Source organism: Capsella rubella, unplaced genomic scaffold (genome assembly GCF_000375325.1).
Source record: "Capsella rubella cultivar Monte Gargano unplaced genomic scaffold, Caprub1_0 scaffold_4, whole genome shotgun sequence".
Taxonomy (NCBI): Eukaryota; Viridiplantae; Streptophyta; class Magnoliopsida; order Brassicales; family Brassicaceae; genus Capsella; species Capsella rubella.
The window spans coordinates 7,887,945-7,904,867 of record NW_006238920.1 but is presented as its reverse complement, the minus strand read 5'-3'; the positions used below and the strand labels follow the sequence as shown (position 1 = coordinate 7,904,867).

General features: G+C 35.4%; 3 protein-coding genes across 6 annotated transcripts; 2 read left to right on the top strand and 1 right to left on the bottom strand.

The window, feature by feature from the left end:
• Nucleotides 1–4,362: 4,362 nt before the first annotated feature.
• LOC17889580 lies at nucleotides 4,363–7,335 on the top strand. 4 transcript variants are annotated; one of them, XM_006293800.2, is made up of 4 exons: nucleotides 4,363–4,467; nucleotides 5,027–6,038; nucleotides 6,130–6,921; nucleotides 7,013–7,335. In XM_006293800.2, exons 2-4 carry the CDS (start codon nucleotides 5,043–5,045, stop codon nucleotides 7,040–7,042), a joined length of 1,818 nt encoding a protein of 605 aa, XP_006293862.1. In that variant the 5' UTR covers nucleotides 4,363–4,467; nucleotides 5,027–5,042; the 3' UTR covers nucleotides 7,043–7,335. The 4 variants fall into 4 exon arrangements, with proteins under 4 accessions (XP_006293862.1, XP_023640481.1, XP_023640480.1 ...); XM_023784713.1 differs by having other exon boundaries at nucleotides 4,395–4,467; nucleotides 5,030–6,038; XM_023784712.1 differs by lacking the exon at nucleotides 4,363–4,467 and adding an exon at nucleotides 4,546–4,644.
• A 2,297-nt stretch (nucleotides 7,336–9,632) lies between these two features.
• On the top strand, nucleotides 9,633–13,501 carry LOC17888767 (shaggy-related protein kinase zeta). The gene is made up of 12 exons (XM_023783651.1): nucleotides 9,633–9,829; nucleotides 10,933–11,025; nucleotides 11,265–11,324; nucleotides 11,413–11,685; nucleotides 11,773–11,847; nucleotides 11,924–11,980; nucleotides 12,158–12,298; nucleotides 12,394–12,444; nucleotides 12,553–12,648; nucleotides 12,775–12,858; nucleotides 12,951–13,052; nucleotides 13,137–13,501. The coding sequence occupies exons 1-12, from the start codon at nucleotides 9,719–9,721 to the stop codon at nucleotides 13,230–13,232; spliced, it is 1,239 nt and encodes a 412-aa protein (XP_023639419.1). The 5' UTR covers nucleotides 9,633–9,718; the 3' UTR covers nucleotides 13,233–13,501.
• A 139-nt stretch (nucleotides 13,502–13,640) lies between these two features.
• On the bottom strand, nucleotides 13,641–16,905 carry LOC17888564 (aspartate aminotransferase, mitochondrial). Its single transcript, XM_006294204.2, has 10 exons — nucleotides 16,603–16,905; nucleotides 16,292–16,377; nucleotides 15,621–15,827; nucleotides 15,390–15,495; nucleotides 15,168–15,272; nucleotides 14,898–15,070; nucleotides 14,583–14,742; nucleotides 14,273–14,368; nucleotides 14,084–14,178; nucleotides 13,641–13,945 (listed from the first exon to the last, which is right to left on the bottom strand). The coding sequence occupies exons 1-10, from the start codon at nucleotides 16,792–16,794 to the stop codon at nucleotides 13,873–13,875; spliced, it is 1,293 nt and encodes a 430-aa protein (XP_006294266.1). The 5' UTR covers nucleotides 16,795–16,905; the 3' UTR covers nucleotides 13,641–13,872.
• Between the last annotated feature and the right edge of the window lie 18 nt (nucleotides 16,906–16,923).

The window sequence follows — 16,923 nt, the reverse complement described above, 5'->3', positions numbered from 1 at the left end:
GTGTTGTAGTTAGCTTTGCCTCTCTCTCCACACTCCCAACCGATGCACACTCGCCTCCGTCGTTTGACATGTGGTGCACACTTGCAACTAGCATGCCTCATCTTGTCAAATTACTCCTCATATCTGTTCGTTCTTGTATCGCTCGCAACTGCTCACTCTTTCTTGCCAAGTCCTGCATCACGAATCGTCCCCAATTTCACTGTTTTTGGATTCGATTTTTTGGTATACGGTATCTGGTGCTTGTGTGGATATTATTTTCTGGATGTGTTCTTGTGGACACTTTTTACATATAAAGTAACATAATTGTTGTATAATGGTTTTGTATTCATGGAGTAATGGATTCTTCTAGCCGTATGATTTTTGTTTGTAAAATGTTTTTATACATGTAAAATGTCTTAGAAATATGGTAATCATGTATTTAAACCAAACATATAGCTAAAGTGGTATGAATAAAGGAGTGACGTAGTATCCATATGTTAAATTGCTTATGTGGATGCAGTATTATGGATGCATTATTTATGAATGCGTTTTTTTTATGGATCTAATATTATGGATGTGGTCATGTGGTTGACAATGCATCTTTGTAACAAACTATTTTACAAACAAATTTGTTTGGTTTATGGTGATTTTTGTGAAAAAAAACAAATGTGGATTATGGTATAATTGTAACATGTCTGTGTACTCTTATCAAGTAACTCTATACATTTTTATGAAGTAACTCTATACATTTTTATGAAGTAACTCTAACCTCTACATTTTCTCAAGAGAATAGCTAGTTAAGTATATGTGGACAATATCAAATGGATATGTCTGTTTTTTACATGAAAAATGATTTTTACATTAACTACTAAACCAATTCATATGGATTATGATCTATAAATAAATTTTTTCTTTTGGTCATACCAAAAAAAAAAAAACAATAGAAATTTTCGAAGTTGGTGTCCACGAGATAATGACCATATGGTCAGCAAAAATGGTTAAACCTTTCTCCATATGTTGCTTTTGTCTCTGTAATGTTCACATTTCAAAACAATATCTTGCAAAGTTACCTTAATTCATCTTGTGCACCATCGCAAAATCTTCACAAGATGAAATGTAAAAAACATGAATGAATCAACACTTTTTCTCTAAAATAAAGTAAATACTAAAAACACTCGTAGCTTGAAAACAAGTTAGTGTTTCACGACTTCTTGGTGTGCTTGAAACAAGTTAGTGTTTCAACGAAGGTCAATGTCTTCCTCTCCACTTCCCAATTTGAATCCAGACGAAGAACACACTACATCGCTTACCGCAAGAAAATCCATCAAAGGGTGTCCATCTGTCCTTGATTCAATTCCTCGTTTCCTAAAATCTTCGAACCTCACAAACATATTCAAACATATGTTGAGTCGGAATTATTTCTTAAAGTAGCCGAAACTAGTTTCGCTTCTCAACAAAACCGGCGAAGTCCTCTCCCTTGTTGTGTACTTCGTACTTGCAGCATCCTCAAGGTCTTGCAGCACCATCGTCTCCGACATGGGCACCGCCCGCGAAACCAGAAACGTGTCCACTTCGAACCTCCATATCCCATTCACATAACAACCCCACTCCCCCAAAGAACAGTGCACTGTCCATCGATCCTAACCTACCACAAAAATTCAAGAAATTTTGTTAGCTTATACAATTCACGAACCAATTTGTATCCACATAAAACCTTTGAAAAAATGTCGGCTGTTTTCCAACCAATTGACCAAACTCTCTTCTTCTGGATATTATCCCCAAAAACTACTTTTTAACCTAGCAGAAAAAAAACACACTTTTTTTGGACCACACGATCTTTTACTTTTTTTTTACAATCCTATGGCCAATATTTCGTGACTTGTAACCATGTTGGTTACACTATGGTTACACTTTCTTTCCACTATGTTTTAGAACAAAAGGCAATCATGTCTTTTTATTGTTAGCACAGTACAAAAGCACCTAAAAAACGATGCATAAACATAGAAGGGTGTTAAAGTGAAAGAGAACTCACCAAAAGGGTGCTAGCGTGTAACATTCCTAATTATATATGACCTTTGGTGATTTACTGTGTAAACAATACTATTCGATCTATCACTATTTCAAACATGTAAAAACCGTGTGTAGCAGAACATTTTATTTGAATTTGGTTGGGACTACTTATCCTGTAATACAAATATATAAAACTACAAAATAAAGCAACATGGTTGTATTATATTATTTTATATCCAAAAAAATGTTAATAATTTATTCGTTTTCCAGATCACCTGCTCAAAGTCAAACTACATAATAGTGTTTCACTGAAAAAATCATACAAGAAACAAAATGAGAAGAAGAAGAGATTCAAGAGATAAGAAAGTGAAACGTGACGTGTATATATTATTATTGTCTTTATCTCATTTATTTCTATGTGTATATTAATTGCTTGCTTATCCGTGGATGCTTCAGCCAATTTACTAACTCTACACTAATGATAGGGTTCAAGTACTCTCTGCTATATTTTTTATACAGTCCACAACCATAAACTATATTGACAAATAGATTTTATGAAGTCAAGTTATGATATATGATGTCACTACTATAGTGTTACTAGAGTACATTTTCTAGTAATAGTAGTAGAAGAGGTTATAAAAAGTATAAATTAGCATGTTAAAAACAGTTTACACTGATTAGTATTTCGTCGGTCTGTATATATATATATATATATATATATATATACAGACATTGCCATTTTGCACATATTTAACAATTTCGTTGGTTAAAACGGTAACAACATCTTATAACAATTTCTGATTTAACTATCAAGATTCAGAATTTGAGTTATTTATATAATTGAAAAAGAAGGAAAAAAAACATTCCAGATAGATAGTTTAATATAAAGGCTCGGGACTACGAAAGAAACTTTTGCTGTGATAAGTGTAAGTGGACCACCAGACCAGATACGTCGGTCATATTCGAAACCTGAGTAATTTTAATTAGTATAATGGAAGTATGTTTTTTTCTTGAATAAAAGTGTAACTTCACTGCATCACGGATTGGTTACGCACGTCAATAAATACCAAAAATACAAAAAAAAATGTAAAAAGTAACCGACGACGAGTGATGACCTACCAGACTACCACCCCCACTCACATGATTCACTGATGCAAGAATTCAGATCTTGGATGACTCTATTAACTACGTACCCCTCGAGGCCTCGTGTCTTTTGCAATGTTTATATTTATACAAAAAAAGCCATGATCATTTACTAGAACAAAAACTTGTAGAGATGAATGGAGGATCTTTGGTGATAACTTTTTTGCAGAACCTTGGACTCGATCGTCTTTTCCAAAACGAACAAGTGTAAAGTAAACGTATGATTTAGTTGTACAAAAATAACAAGTAACGTATGATTATCTTCACTCCAAATGTTGTAATAAGGTTCCTTTCTTTCTTGTTTTGCTCACTACTCTCTCCATTTTCTTTATATATATATATATATATATTTTCTGACAATCTAGCTAGCATCAGATTTATTCTTCGTTTTTTTTTTGTTCCCCACTAATATACATTTTTGCTATTTGTTTTATAGTATATTGGATTTGTTCCCATATATATACTTTTCCACATTTGATTTACGAATTGTTGGATATATCTTCATTTTGAACATGTGTGTTTAACAATATATGCAATATATTTTTCTGAAAACTATTATTTTCTTTTTAATACATAGAAATATCTTATTCGACATATATATATATATATCATTTACTTTTTTTTTGAAAACAAATGTTAAGAATTGTATAGATCTCGTTTGCCAATACCTTACCTTTAGAGATTAGTATATATACTTATCCTCCAATCTTGTATCATTTATAAAGTTCAAAGAGACACCATGTGGTAGTTATCCTTTTAATACATTGTTTACTCCCCAACTATCCATACTTAATTATAGAAAATCTCTCCAACTAATTAGCATACAACGATCTGTATAATCATTTACTCGATGAACAAAACAAACAAACAAACATTTATTGTATAATGTATTTGCATGCCTACTAAATTCTCCCTATTAATTATTATACCAAGCACATGATATTGACGTAACCAAAAAAAAATTCATGTTGATAGAGACAGCAATAAAGAAAAATGTAACAACTAGTGTGAACAAAAAAAAGAAAACTCCATTTTAAGCATTACTAAATTAATCAACATGCAATTATGTATATAACAATTATCCTGCAAACTTATTTATTAACAAAAAAAAAAAAAAGTATAATTCAAAGAAACTGACAAATCAAAGTGACGCAGCCTAAAGAAAGAAGTAGGAAGAATATGACAACCTCATATATTCGTTTCACCTCCTCTCTTCATTACTCTTCTTCTTTCTTTCTTCTCTCTCTCTCTCTCTCTCTCTCTCTCTCTCTCTCTCTCTCTCTCTCTCTCTCTCTCTCTCTCTCTCTCTGTCTTCAATCCCGCGTTTTCTCACTGGTATTTTCACTTTCTCACCTCTCTCTATATGTATCTTTATATATGTGTGTATAAACAAAAAAGATCTGTTTCGTCTTCTTCTTGCTGCAGTGCTATTTGTACTCTGTTTTCTTCTAATCTTGAGCTCTTTTCTCACACCCTCTCTGTTCTTCTGATTCTGGTTCTTGTACACGACAAGTATCTGCGTATACCTGTGTATTTAGATTTAGATTGGAAAAAGAAGAAACAAAAGATCAACTATTTTTCTTTGTTTTTTTGCTAATTTCTCTAATTGGTTTTGGACTCATAAACAATGGGTTCACGCTTATACTTTTGAGTATGTATTTGTTTGCTTCATACTCTTGTTGGGTTTTCATATTAACGAAGAAAGATCAAATCTTGATAAAAGTTTTCAAGAAGCTGCGAAAAAAATTCTCCATCACGACTATCTCACTTGTTGAGTTTTTGAATTTTGAACTTGATGGTTCTTGAAAAGCAAGAAAAAAGCTATTTATTGTGCAAATTACATTTTGTTTGAAGTTATTACAAGTCTTCTATTGATATGTTTTTGATTATGCAGAAGCAAGGGGATTTTCATGTTAATGGGGAGCTTGATGATGGAAGAGAAGCAATTAGATTTCAACCGCCCGCTTATATCAGTTAGACGTCCTGCACAAACTTCAGAATCTGAGAGCAAAACAAGATCTTATGATTCAGTAACCAACAAGGTTCTTCCTTCTCTACCTGTTTACAAGTCTGATATTAAGTCAGGTCCTGTGAGAATTCCAGGAACTGTTCCTTTCCAATGGGAACATATGCCCGGAAAGCCTAAAGACGAAAGCAAACCGGTTTTACTAAGTACTGTGGAGCCACATTTTGTGCCAAAGCTTCCTCCTGGTAGAAAGCGAATAGAGTTAGGGACGAAACCTGAAACTAGAGCTGATCACCAGACCAAAGCTGCTAGTAATAATGTATCATCATCATCATCATCTTCGGATAAATATCATGTGGAGGATGCAAAGAGTTATAGTTCTCGGTATGATGATTATGATAGTGATGGTACCTATCTTGATGCAACTGATACACTTTCAAGATCTGAGTCATTCTTCTACAACTGTAGTAATGTTAGTGGTGTGAGTGGTTTGGATGGTTCAGGGATTCTAGTTGAGCCATTTGGTACTCTATCCAGTGATAGACAAACTCAGGATCTAATGATGGGGAGATTCTTGCCTGCAGCTAAAGCCTTGACTTCAGAAACACCTCCACATCTTGCTAGAAAACCGCCTAAACCAGAAGAACCGGCCAAACAGTTGATGAAGAAGGCAGTACTGGTGAAGGAGAAACAGAACAAAGTTGAGCAAAATCCATATCGATTCCATCATTCGGTTGATCAAGAAGAGGAGGAAGATGAAAATACAAGCAGCATGGCTTCTGGTGTATGTGGATTAGTCCCTCAACTCTGCTTGAGAAGCTCTTTAGGACTGTTGAATCCGATTCCATCAGTAAGAATGCAGGCACAAAAGGCTGTTTCTGTTCGTCGTATGCGTTCTAAGTATCAAGATCCTGCACCTTCTAATGAAAGTCAGAACAAGGTAACTAATTCTTTCTCCTTCTTGCAGCCTTATTCATCATCCTATTGAGAGATTTTCTTCTGATCAAACTTCTATCTCTTTTTGTCCACAGCAAATCAATGAAGATAAGAGAAAGTTGAAGCTAAATGGATCAGTTGTACAAGTGCCTTCTCAAGGAGAGACATTCTCAGTATCTTCTATTCCACAAGGAAAGGAAAAACCTGAGAACTTTGACACCGCTTCACGCGCTAAAGTTAGCAAAAACTTTGGTGAGCTCTTGGCTAGTGATGATAATACATGGGAACCTTCATCCGAGACTCCTGTGGCAGAGAAAACTCTGTATGTAGACACTGTGCATTCCGTTTCTAAGAAAGTACAAGAAGAGACCAAGAAGCAATCTTTACCAAAAGAGTATCCTTCACTAGACATTGTTCCTGTTAAAGATGTTCAGAACTTGATTGAAGTAGATGAAAAAGCTGTTATCACACAGCCTAAAAGCACAGAGGAAATGAATGATGACAAAGATGAGGATTTCACTAAATTCTCAAGTCAAAAAGTTGAAGAATGTCTTGATCAAGCTATTGTTGCACTGCCAGAATCCAATGTGGTAGAGATTACAAAGGAGAAGATTGATCTTGAAAACCAGCTGCAGGGAATCACAACAAATTCAAGGCTTCATCATCGGTCATCTTATCACATTGTTCCTCCACCACCGTTACCAAAAGCTCCTTCAGATTCTTGGCTAAAGCGTACATTACCAACAATCCCGCCGAAGACCAACTCGTTCGCATGGTTACAGTCTCTTGGCGATGATGATCACTTCACCAAGGTTCAAACGAATCCAAAGTGGGAAACTATGGTCAAAACGTCCAATACACAACAAGGGTTTGTGTGTTTCTCCAAGGTAAACAAAACAAGAAACTTAACCCTTCACTTTCACAAATATGTCTAAATTTTCGAAGCTAATACTTATCAAACATGTTTTGTTCTTCCAGGAAACACTCAACACTATACCAGAGGCATAGCAAAGGCCAAAATACATTCTCACTGGAGGTAATGAAGAAACTGTAAATTTTTCAAATCAAATTACATGTAAATCTCAACAATAAAGAAAGGGGATGGTCAATAAAGTTTTTTTTTTTTTTTTTTTTCTTGAAATATTTGTGTAAATCTAAATCAAAAGGTTGCATGATAAAGAGAAAAGCTTTGGAAATATAATTGTCTGTCACTACTTGTTGGGGGGTTTCTTGTCGAAGTGATGTACAGCTCATGTTAACAGAGATTTTATGGCAATAATACTCCATAATTCCACGTGACACTGCTTTCTTTATTCTCTCTACTAGTAGTAGACTTTGTTTTGTTCTTTTGTAATTTGTTTTTAATATTGTATATAGAGAGAGCACTACTGCAACTGCACTAGAAAGGAAACTTGAAAACTGCAGAATTTGAATTGGGATACATTGACTTAATTAGACACTAGATGAATAATTGAGACAATATTTGTGTGAAAATATTCAAATTTCATCTCTTTATAGTGGCACTGGCATGGAAGATCAAATGTAAATTAAATACTCAAACAAAGTCTAGAGAAAGTTAAAAAAAAAAAAAGTTAGAGAGCTTCATCAGTTAGTTTGACATGCAAGGAGCTAAGGCTTTTGGGGATGTTTTGATCTTGTTCTTCATGTTTCTTCTGTCTTTATCACTTGTAACCATGGCGGTTTTTGCTTGCTCCAAGAAGAAGGAAGATAAGAAGGATTCAGGTTGCTGTTGCGGCTGGTGTCGTTACGGTGGTGGTGGTGGCAGTGGAGGAGGTTGTGGTTGTTGCTAGATATCTCTTTGGGTACTTTTCTCGGAACGTTCTAAGATTTATCACATCTTCTAGTCACACCTAATTAAGGACGATCATAATCTTATTATGCTAAAATATGACCACTATCTTATCTTATTTTTGCAATATTGTCCTATTATTATCATGCATAATCATGTTCGTGAATAATTTGTCACCGTATCATGTTATTATATAAGTATATGAAAAAGAAAAATCTTAAAATATAGTCAAATATTTTAACATTGTTTAATGTTATTTGTTCAGTAGTATTTTTGTAGAAAGCCAAATATTTTGATGTATGATGCTGTTACACATTCTATAAAATTAAAGCTGGACCTCTTTCCGACCAATGTGAGTATGTGACCGACCTTAGGTCTTCACAGATTGCGACTTGATCTATTTTGGCAACCATTTGGATTTGGATATATACTCCAGGTTACGTATAGAATATGCATGCTGCTAATCTGACAAATTTATCAACCTTCAACGATGAATGGTTTAGTAAACAAAAAGTCAAATCCATATATATACATAAGATATATCAAGTCAAATTCAGAAGCTGGAATATACAAGTTCTTTTGTAAACTACAAAGTTCAAATTTTAAGAAGGTTCAAAGGTTGGAATCCAAAAGAACGAGTTATTAATTAAACAATGAAGTCTAATAAATGGATTACGATAGTCCATGTGGTTAGTACAAAGACAAAGCCTTATCCTAAGACTTTTAAACATCCTTCAAATTGGACCAAATGTTTTGAAAACGTTAAAAAAAAAATGTAGCCATCTCTGTGGCTCCATACAAACCAAACTTAGTTTTCCTTTTGAACTTAGAACATAAAATAAACTTGTAAATTTATATCGTATTCTTACGTAAACATATACGTAACGTTAGCAAATATTTTTCCATTCAAAGAGTTATCGAAAAGCATATACTTTCTCACCCAAACTTAACCAAAATATACATAAAAGAGAATATAACAAGAAGCTTTATGAGCAACGACCGAACTGGTGGCATGCGTTTAGCTTGGGGGATGTTGGACGGTTGCAGCCACCTTCTCCCTGATAGCTACATGGCCGTACGTATAAGTAATTTGCATCGATTTCTTTTAAAATATCAAGAAAATGAACTATACAACTTATTGGATCTTAATGAAAAATTTGTCACCAAATCATGATGTTATAACTAGCTAAAATCTTCTAGAGAGTAGTAGATTAACATCTTCATCTACTTCCATGACCGTGATTAAATCGAGTTGACCGTAAAAGATGATAGTATTCTCAAAATGTTCACTTGGAAACAAGTGTAGGAAGGACTATTTTGATTGGACGAAACTTTTAATAAACGTCTAAAATAGAATACGACTTTACTTTAAAAGAGGTTCCATGAATAGTCAGAGACTGACCAATGAATGAATATACTAATTTTTTGTTTTAAAGGAAACAAAAAAAAACGGATACAAATCATCTGTATCAATAATAACACCAAATAACATTTAATCAAAAAGAGGAAAAAAAGTAGAGTTAGTTGTTACCCAAATTAATAAAAACATGTTATAACAAGGCACTATATTGTTTTATTATCTGATTGTGTTAACATGTTTAATTACTTAACATCCACAAGATTAGTTTTGCGTTATGGGGGTTACGGGTTTATCATGTTCACTTAAATAATGAGAGAGTACTTAATTAACAGATAAGCGTTCTCATTGGTTCGTAATATTCACGCGCTGTATTTGCGCGTGGATTCTCTTTTGATCTTTGAACGATTTCTCAAGTTTAGACACAACAACAACACAGGTGAGAGAGAGAGAAGGAAAAAGAATAGTCTTTACTCTTTGAGTGTGGGAGAGAGAGAGAGAGAAAGCTGTAAAGCACATGACTTCAATACCATTGGGGTCTCAGCCTCCGTCTCTAGCTCCACAGCCACCGCCGCATCTTCACGGCGGAGATGCTTTGAAACGTCGTCCCGATATTGATACAGACAAGGTTTGTTCTTTTTTTTTTTTCTAACTTTAACGTTTGAGTTATGTTTATCTCTCTCTCTCTCTATATCTCTATGTTTGATTCTTTACGTTTGGTGTTTCGTAAACAATGCGTTTTTAGTTTTCGATTTGTGGGTTTTTTTAGATCTCGGGCTAGATCTAGCTTCGATGTCTCTGTGAATCGATCTGTGTTCTGTTTTAATCAGCGTTTCCTCTCACCATAAGAGCTCACATCGAAGAAGATTGTGCATTTTTGACTTTATAGTAGCTAGTTATACTTTTCTTTAGCTTAAAATTTCAACTTGTGTCTTTTTCTAGTGACGATTTGATTTCTTGAGCTATTTTTGATTACTAGTAGTGGTGATAAACCTTTGAACCCTAATGAAGAATTAAAGGTAAAGAACATAAACTTTTCTGGTCACTGAGTTAAGAACATAAGAGCAAGATAACGATGTAGATCTTACTAGTTTGTTTTTTCGTCTCAATTTCATTTTTTTTTGCCTTTTCATGTTATGAAAGATTTGTCAACTTGCTTTATTTGGCTTTTTTTTTTTTTGGGTTTCCATATTTGAGTTGTTTAATTCAACACTAAATATACTCCACAAAGACAAAGTACTTGTGGATCTTTGAGTGTTTTTTTCTTTCTCTGACAGGTTTTGGAGTATTAGTGTACTTTGTATGATTCTTGGCCCATTCTTTCTGTCTCTCATCTTTCTTGCAATCTGTTTTGATTCTGAACTCTTTTGTTTTGTTTTGTGTTCTTTTGCTTTGTTTCTTCACCTGACAGTATTCTTTCCCTGGTGTGTATGATTGTGTTGTGTCTTTTGATTTTGTACAAATTTCTTATGTCCACGAACTAGTTGAATCCCAATGTTGTTTTACCAATGAACTCCCACTTACTATTTATTAGCTTTTCTTTATCTTTAACAACAACTAGTTTGCATATCTTCTCTGGATTCTGTTTCTATCAAGCTAGCCTTTGGTTAATACATGCGACATTATTCAGATTTACATTTTGTTACTAACTTGATTGAATTCTCTAATCTGAAGACTAAATTGTAGAGAAGAATAGTTTAATTCTCTAATATGTTCAGATTTGATTTGCAGGATATGTCTGCTGCTGTGATAGAAGGAAATGATGCTGTTACTGGTCACATCATTTCTACTACAATTGGAGGCAAAAATGGTGAACCTAAACAGGTTGGATTCTTTTGTTTGTTAAATCATTTAAATGACTTATATAGCAGTTTTTGTTCACGATTCCGAGGCACAATACCTTGTGGAAGGTTACCTGATGTTTAGATTAATCATTTGTTATGTTGCTTTTCCCTTATTTAACTTCAACAAAATTAATAAATAATTTTGACTTCTTTGTGACTCATTTAATCCATTTTTAGTAGTTCTACTTACTTATGTTTTCCTTCTTTTGGATTTTACAGACCATTAGTTACATGGCTGAACGGGTTGTTGGAACAGGATCATTCGGAATTGTATTCCAGGTACTATTGTGCTTGTCACTTTAAGCCTCTTTAGGCAATGGCTTCTTTTTTCTTCCTTTCTAATCATATTGTTAACTTACAATTCTAGGCAAAATGCTTGGAAACTGGAGAATCAGTAGCCATTAAGAAGGTTTTGCAAGATCGCCGCTATAAAAACCGAGAGTTGCAATTAATGCGACTAATGGACCACCCTAATGTGGTTTCCTTGAAGCATTGTTTCTTCTCTACAACGAGTAGAGATGAGCTCTTCCTCAATCTCGTTATGGAGTATGTACCCGAGACATTGTACCGGGTTTTAAAGCATTATACTAGTTCAAACCAGAGGATGCCTATTTTCTATGTCAAACTTTACACATACCAGGTATGCCTTGTTACCTGCTGTGTCCCCTTACACATACTTATTCTATTGTGTTGATCCTGAAATGGGCTACAAAATATGTTGTTGCAGATCTTCCGAGGCTTGGCTTATATCCATACTGCTCCTGGTGTCTGCCACAGAGATGTGAAACCGCAAAATCTTTTGGTACGTTGATCTATTATGGTTTTATCTCTAGCAACCTAGACTAGATTGTAATCTAGTTCTCTGGTGTGTTCCGTAGGTTGATCCCCTCACCCATCAGTGTAAGCTCTGTGATTTTGGAAGTGCAAAAGTATTGGTAAGAGCTTTATACTTTTATTTATGATTATTTTACTTTTACCATATGCAATAGTTAGACGGTAGAACTTTCATTTACAGAAGTATAGATGCAATAGTTTATGTTCCACATGTTCTGTCCCATGAAAATTCAGTTAGATACATCTCTGTTATCTGACATATGGCTATTTTACATTAGGTGAAAGGTGAAGCAAACATATCATACATCTGCTCTCGGTATTACCGAGCTCCAGAACTCATCTTTGGGGCTACAGAGTATACATCATCCATAGATATATGGTCTGCTGGTTGTGTTCTTGCAGAGCTTCTTCTTGGCCAGGTCAGTGTAAATTCTTACACTGTTGAAGTATCTTGAGAACTAAATCATCTCTCCATAATATTCTGAAATCAATGTGTTATTATTTATCTTCACAGCCATTATTCCCGGGAGAAAATTCAGTGGACCAGCTAGTGGAGATCATTAAGGTGAAGTCATGTTTTATTAGATTTTTACTTTGGCGTCATTTCCTCTATGGTTTATATTCTTATTTATCTTAATAGATTTGTGACGGTTGATGTGCTGTGTTGGTTTAGGTTCTCGGTACTCCAACTCGAGAAGAAATCCGATGCATGAACCCAAACTACACTGACTTCAGATTCCCACAAATCAAAGCTCACCCTTGGCATAAGGTATATATATATATGTATTTCACTCTAACTTCTTTCTGATGATACAATTGCTTATTTGTTACCTAGAAAATATTCATAAAGAAGAAAGCTAAAACAATACATAAACTACTCTATGACCTTCTTCAGGTTTTCCACAAGCGGATGCCTCCAGAAGCCATAGACCTCGCTTCTCGGCTCCTTCAGTATTCACCTAGTTTACGTTGCACTGCGGTTAGTATTTCCACGCCATCAAATACTGTAAACTGTTATAGCGGTTCACCATCTTTTGTTTTAACCGATATATGTTTGTTTTCTGTCTGAAGCTTGAAGCATGTGCCCATCCGTTTTTCAATGAACTCCGTGAGCCAAATGCTCGTCTTCCAAATGGCCGACCTCTACCACCGTTGTTCAACTTCAAGCAAGAGGTATGTTAACCGAGACTTTGCTTTGAACCAAACATAACTGAGAACTCAAAGAGTTACTTAATCTGTTACCTCTCTATCTCTCAGCTGGCTACGGCTTCGCCAGAACTTATCAACAGGCTGATACCAGAGCATGTGAGGCGACAGATGAATGGAGGCTTTCCATTTCAAGCTGGTCCCTAGAAAACAACTGAGATGCTTTGGGAGAGCCAAATGCTTTATGGAAAGGAGAAGGAGCTTTTACTTCTTTCTGATTAACTATCAGATTCTGAGAAGAGATGATGTCTCCTCCTTAGACGTGGCCAATTTAGCTTTTTTGAGAGATCAAGAAGTGATAACTGTGTCTTTAATATTCTTTTTGTTCACTGACTTGTAGAGATACTATTTCTCGTGTATCAGTATTTGTATATGTTTTTGTCCGTAAAAAAGAAACAAAACCGATTCCAAAGATCCGCAAAACAAAAAACCCAAATCATGATAATCTTAAGTTTAAGCTTACAACATAGCGTGTACATAGACATGTAACAAAGATAGATCTTAAATCGTATACAGTTATGAAATAGGCTAATGGAACCAAGCAGAAAGAGCAAATGAGAGGAGAACAATACGAACTTTTGTATATCCAAGAATCCATGGTTCAGGCCTTGTGTTTTTATTGCCCAGCTAACGGGAAAAAATGCGCTGATAAATTACAGTATATGGTGGTTATGGGTAACTTTTCAGTTCCCATCAAAACAATTGAAGTACAAATCTTGCTTTCTGTTTTTATTGATTCCTCAAACAAAATTTTTTATGTTTTGGCTGAAACGTGCAAGTAAATGATTTAAGAAGACTTGGTGACTTCATGTATAGCATTCGCAAGGTATCCTACATTTCCTGTCGTAACACCAGCCATACTGCAACCATAACATCAAGAGCCTCGATGGTTAAGAAATAGATTGCATTGAAATTACGCATGTTGATGTTAGAACTTAGAAGAATGGATGCATTTAGATGTAAGATTAAAGATTTCTAATCAAGAGAAAGTGAAGTACCTGATACGGCCATTACGGGTCATGTAGATGTGATATTCGCTAGTTAAGCGGTCAACCTGTTCTGGTGTTAGCCCACTGTAGCAGAACATGCCAATCTGTATCCCCACAAAGATAGGATTATGTGATTGTGTGAATCAGAGGTGAGAAATGACTATAAGTTCAAAGAAACACAGTTTATCTTGCAATTACCTGCTTGGTAACGTGCTCCCATGATAAAGGTGACCCTAACTTTTCAAGGCTTTCTCGCAAAGTAGTTCTCATGGTGATGATCCTATCAGCCATTACCTGTTGTTTTACAGTTTTTACATATGGCTTATCAGATTTTAATTTATAGTTGATTATTGAACACAAAAGAGTGAACATGGAATATAAGGTCACGAATAAACAAATTAGCATTTTCTTTCATAATGTGTGCACAACTACACATGAAAACATGGGATAAATCGGAGGAATAAGTAGGTTATATAGTTAAGGAAGTAACAATATGATGGAATGGTACCTTAACTTCCTTTAGCCACAGACTCTTTAACTCCGGGTCTTCAAGAATGGTTGAGACCAGTTGAGCACCATGTAAAGGTGGGTTGCTGTACATTGGTCTAGCTAACTGCTGCAATTGACTTTTCACAGCCACGGCTTGTGTTGCATCTTCACAAAGTACGCTGCGGAAGAAGACAAAGCCGTCACGTTCATATTCAATTGTAACTTCATCACGAAATGAACATGTATGGCTATCTCATACAATTTGATGACGCATACATTCAAATTTGAAAATGCTGTTCTTTAAATGGTGTTCTTTACTGAGAAAAATAAATACCTGAGACAACCCACCCTCTGGCCGTAGAGTCCCATGTTTTTTGCGTAAGACTGAGAAATTCCAATATGATGTCCATCATCAAGAAAGATCCTGATGGATTTGGCATCTCTTGCTGGATCTCCACTAGCAAAACCTTGGTAAGCCATATCGAAGAATGCAAAATGACTTTTAGCCTGAAATGAGAATTTGATATTAGTTTGCAACGGACTGATCAGGGAGAAGAAAAGTCAACGATAGACTAAAAACTATTAAAAATTGATGAGTTATCACCTTGAATAGCTGTGAAATCTCTCTCCATTGTTCCTCTGTAGGGTCTACTCCAGTAGGATTATGAGCACACGCATGAAGAAGGAAGAATGAGCCTTCTGGAGCATTCTGTATAAAAAGGATCAACCGAATTAGGATGTTATTAACAAGCAGATGAAATAATTTTTTTTTCTTTTTTTCCAGATGAAATAAAGTTGCTTGTTGAAGAAGATGTTCTTCGCCAACCTTCACATCATCCATCAATGCTGAGAAATCCAAGCCCTTGGTTTCTGGATGATAGTAATGATATGTCTTTTGAGGAACTTGTGCATCTCTCCAGATATTGTGGTGGCTGTTGATAGAAGAAAACATAAGCAATGCTTTTTTGGGGAAGCAATAGAGGCTTGGCCACCCTTACAAAGTAGAGGGTTGAGGTTTATATGCGGAATGATTAAATTTTAACTGTATAAAACTCACTTAGACCAGGTTGGTACAGGAATGTAGATCTGAGAACCAGGGCAAAAACGTTTCTGGAAGTCTGCAAACAGTCGGCAGGCTCCAGTGCCAGACAGAGTCTGAATTGCAGCTATTCTTTTATCTTTAATAAATTCACTATCGTCCCCATATGCAAGCTTCAATGTTTGGTCCACCATTTTGACACTTCCTCCCATAGGAAGGTACTCCCTTTAGTTGATAAAGACAATAGAGTCAGCTCATATCAGTATGGTGAATACGGGAAATGAGATAATTGATGATGTTGATCTTTCTTAGTTCTTACTATGAGGCATGCAAAATAAGTATCACATATTCTTACTTCGCCAAAAATTTGTACAGAATTACGCTATATAAGTTTAACAAGCATGTGATATAAACTAGTGCCCAACATATCAGCACAAGCAATTATTTATCATGAAATCATGTGCAGATTAAATATTCAGTAAGGCTAATTTGGGTCAATCAGCTGAAAGCAAAGTAAACAAACTTGATAAGAGAAAAAGAGACTTAAGTGCTTGACATGGAAATTTAGAATTTTGATTGGAGCATGATCGTTTAGATAAGATAGCATCAGCTACAGAAACTTATAGCTAGCAATAGAGAAGCCTAAAGTTAGCTCATTTGGGAGAGATAGAGAAATTCCAAATTCTTACATGAAAGTACTCCCAGCAAGCCTTCGCTCAGCTTCTCTGACACATTCCAAGACAACAGGCTTGCCATTATCATCACGATATGCTCCCTAAATGATTCAAGCCAATTGAGCACATAAGTAAGAAACAAAGATTAGCTTTATAAACGAAAAAGTAAAACTCCTCGATCAGCTCAATGGATCAAAACACCAACAAAATCTCAATTCCTGTTCAATACTTAAGATCTCAATTTTGATATCATTTCAAAGACTCTCGTAGCATCCTCCAACGGAAAAAAGCAAAATCCGTAAGATCTGGAGAAGAGTAAAACTCACCACACCAACATTAACTTTCTCAGGACTCGGATCAGCGAGAAAAGCTTCGGTAACTCCGAGGATCGGATCTTTAGGAGCAGGCTCAACGCTCTTCCACCATGAAGACATAGATCTCAAACCACCGAAATCGCCAGAGACCGGAGTCACTGCTCGCCGTGAAGCTGCGTTTCGGATAATCATCGCCATAGCCATAATAATAATAAACTCTCTTTCTTCTACCTCTTAACGTCAAACACAGTAAAAAGAAGGAATCGTCGAGGGGGTTTATATAGAGAGAGCGTTGGAGAAGCAGCGACTCGTACGAAGGCAGATGAAGACGAA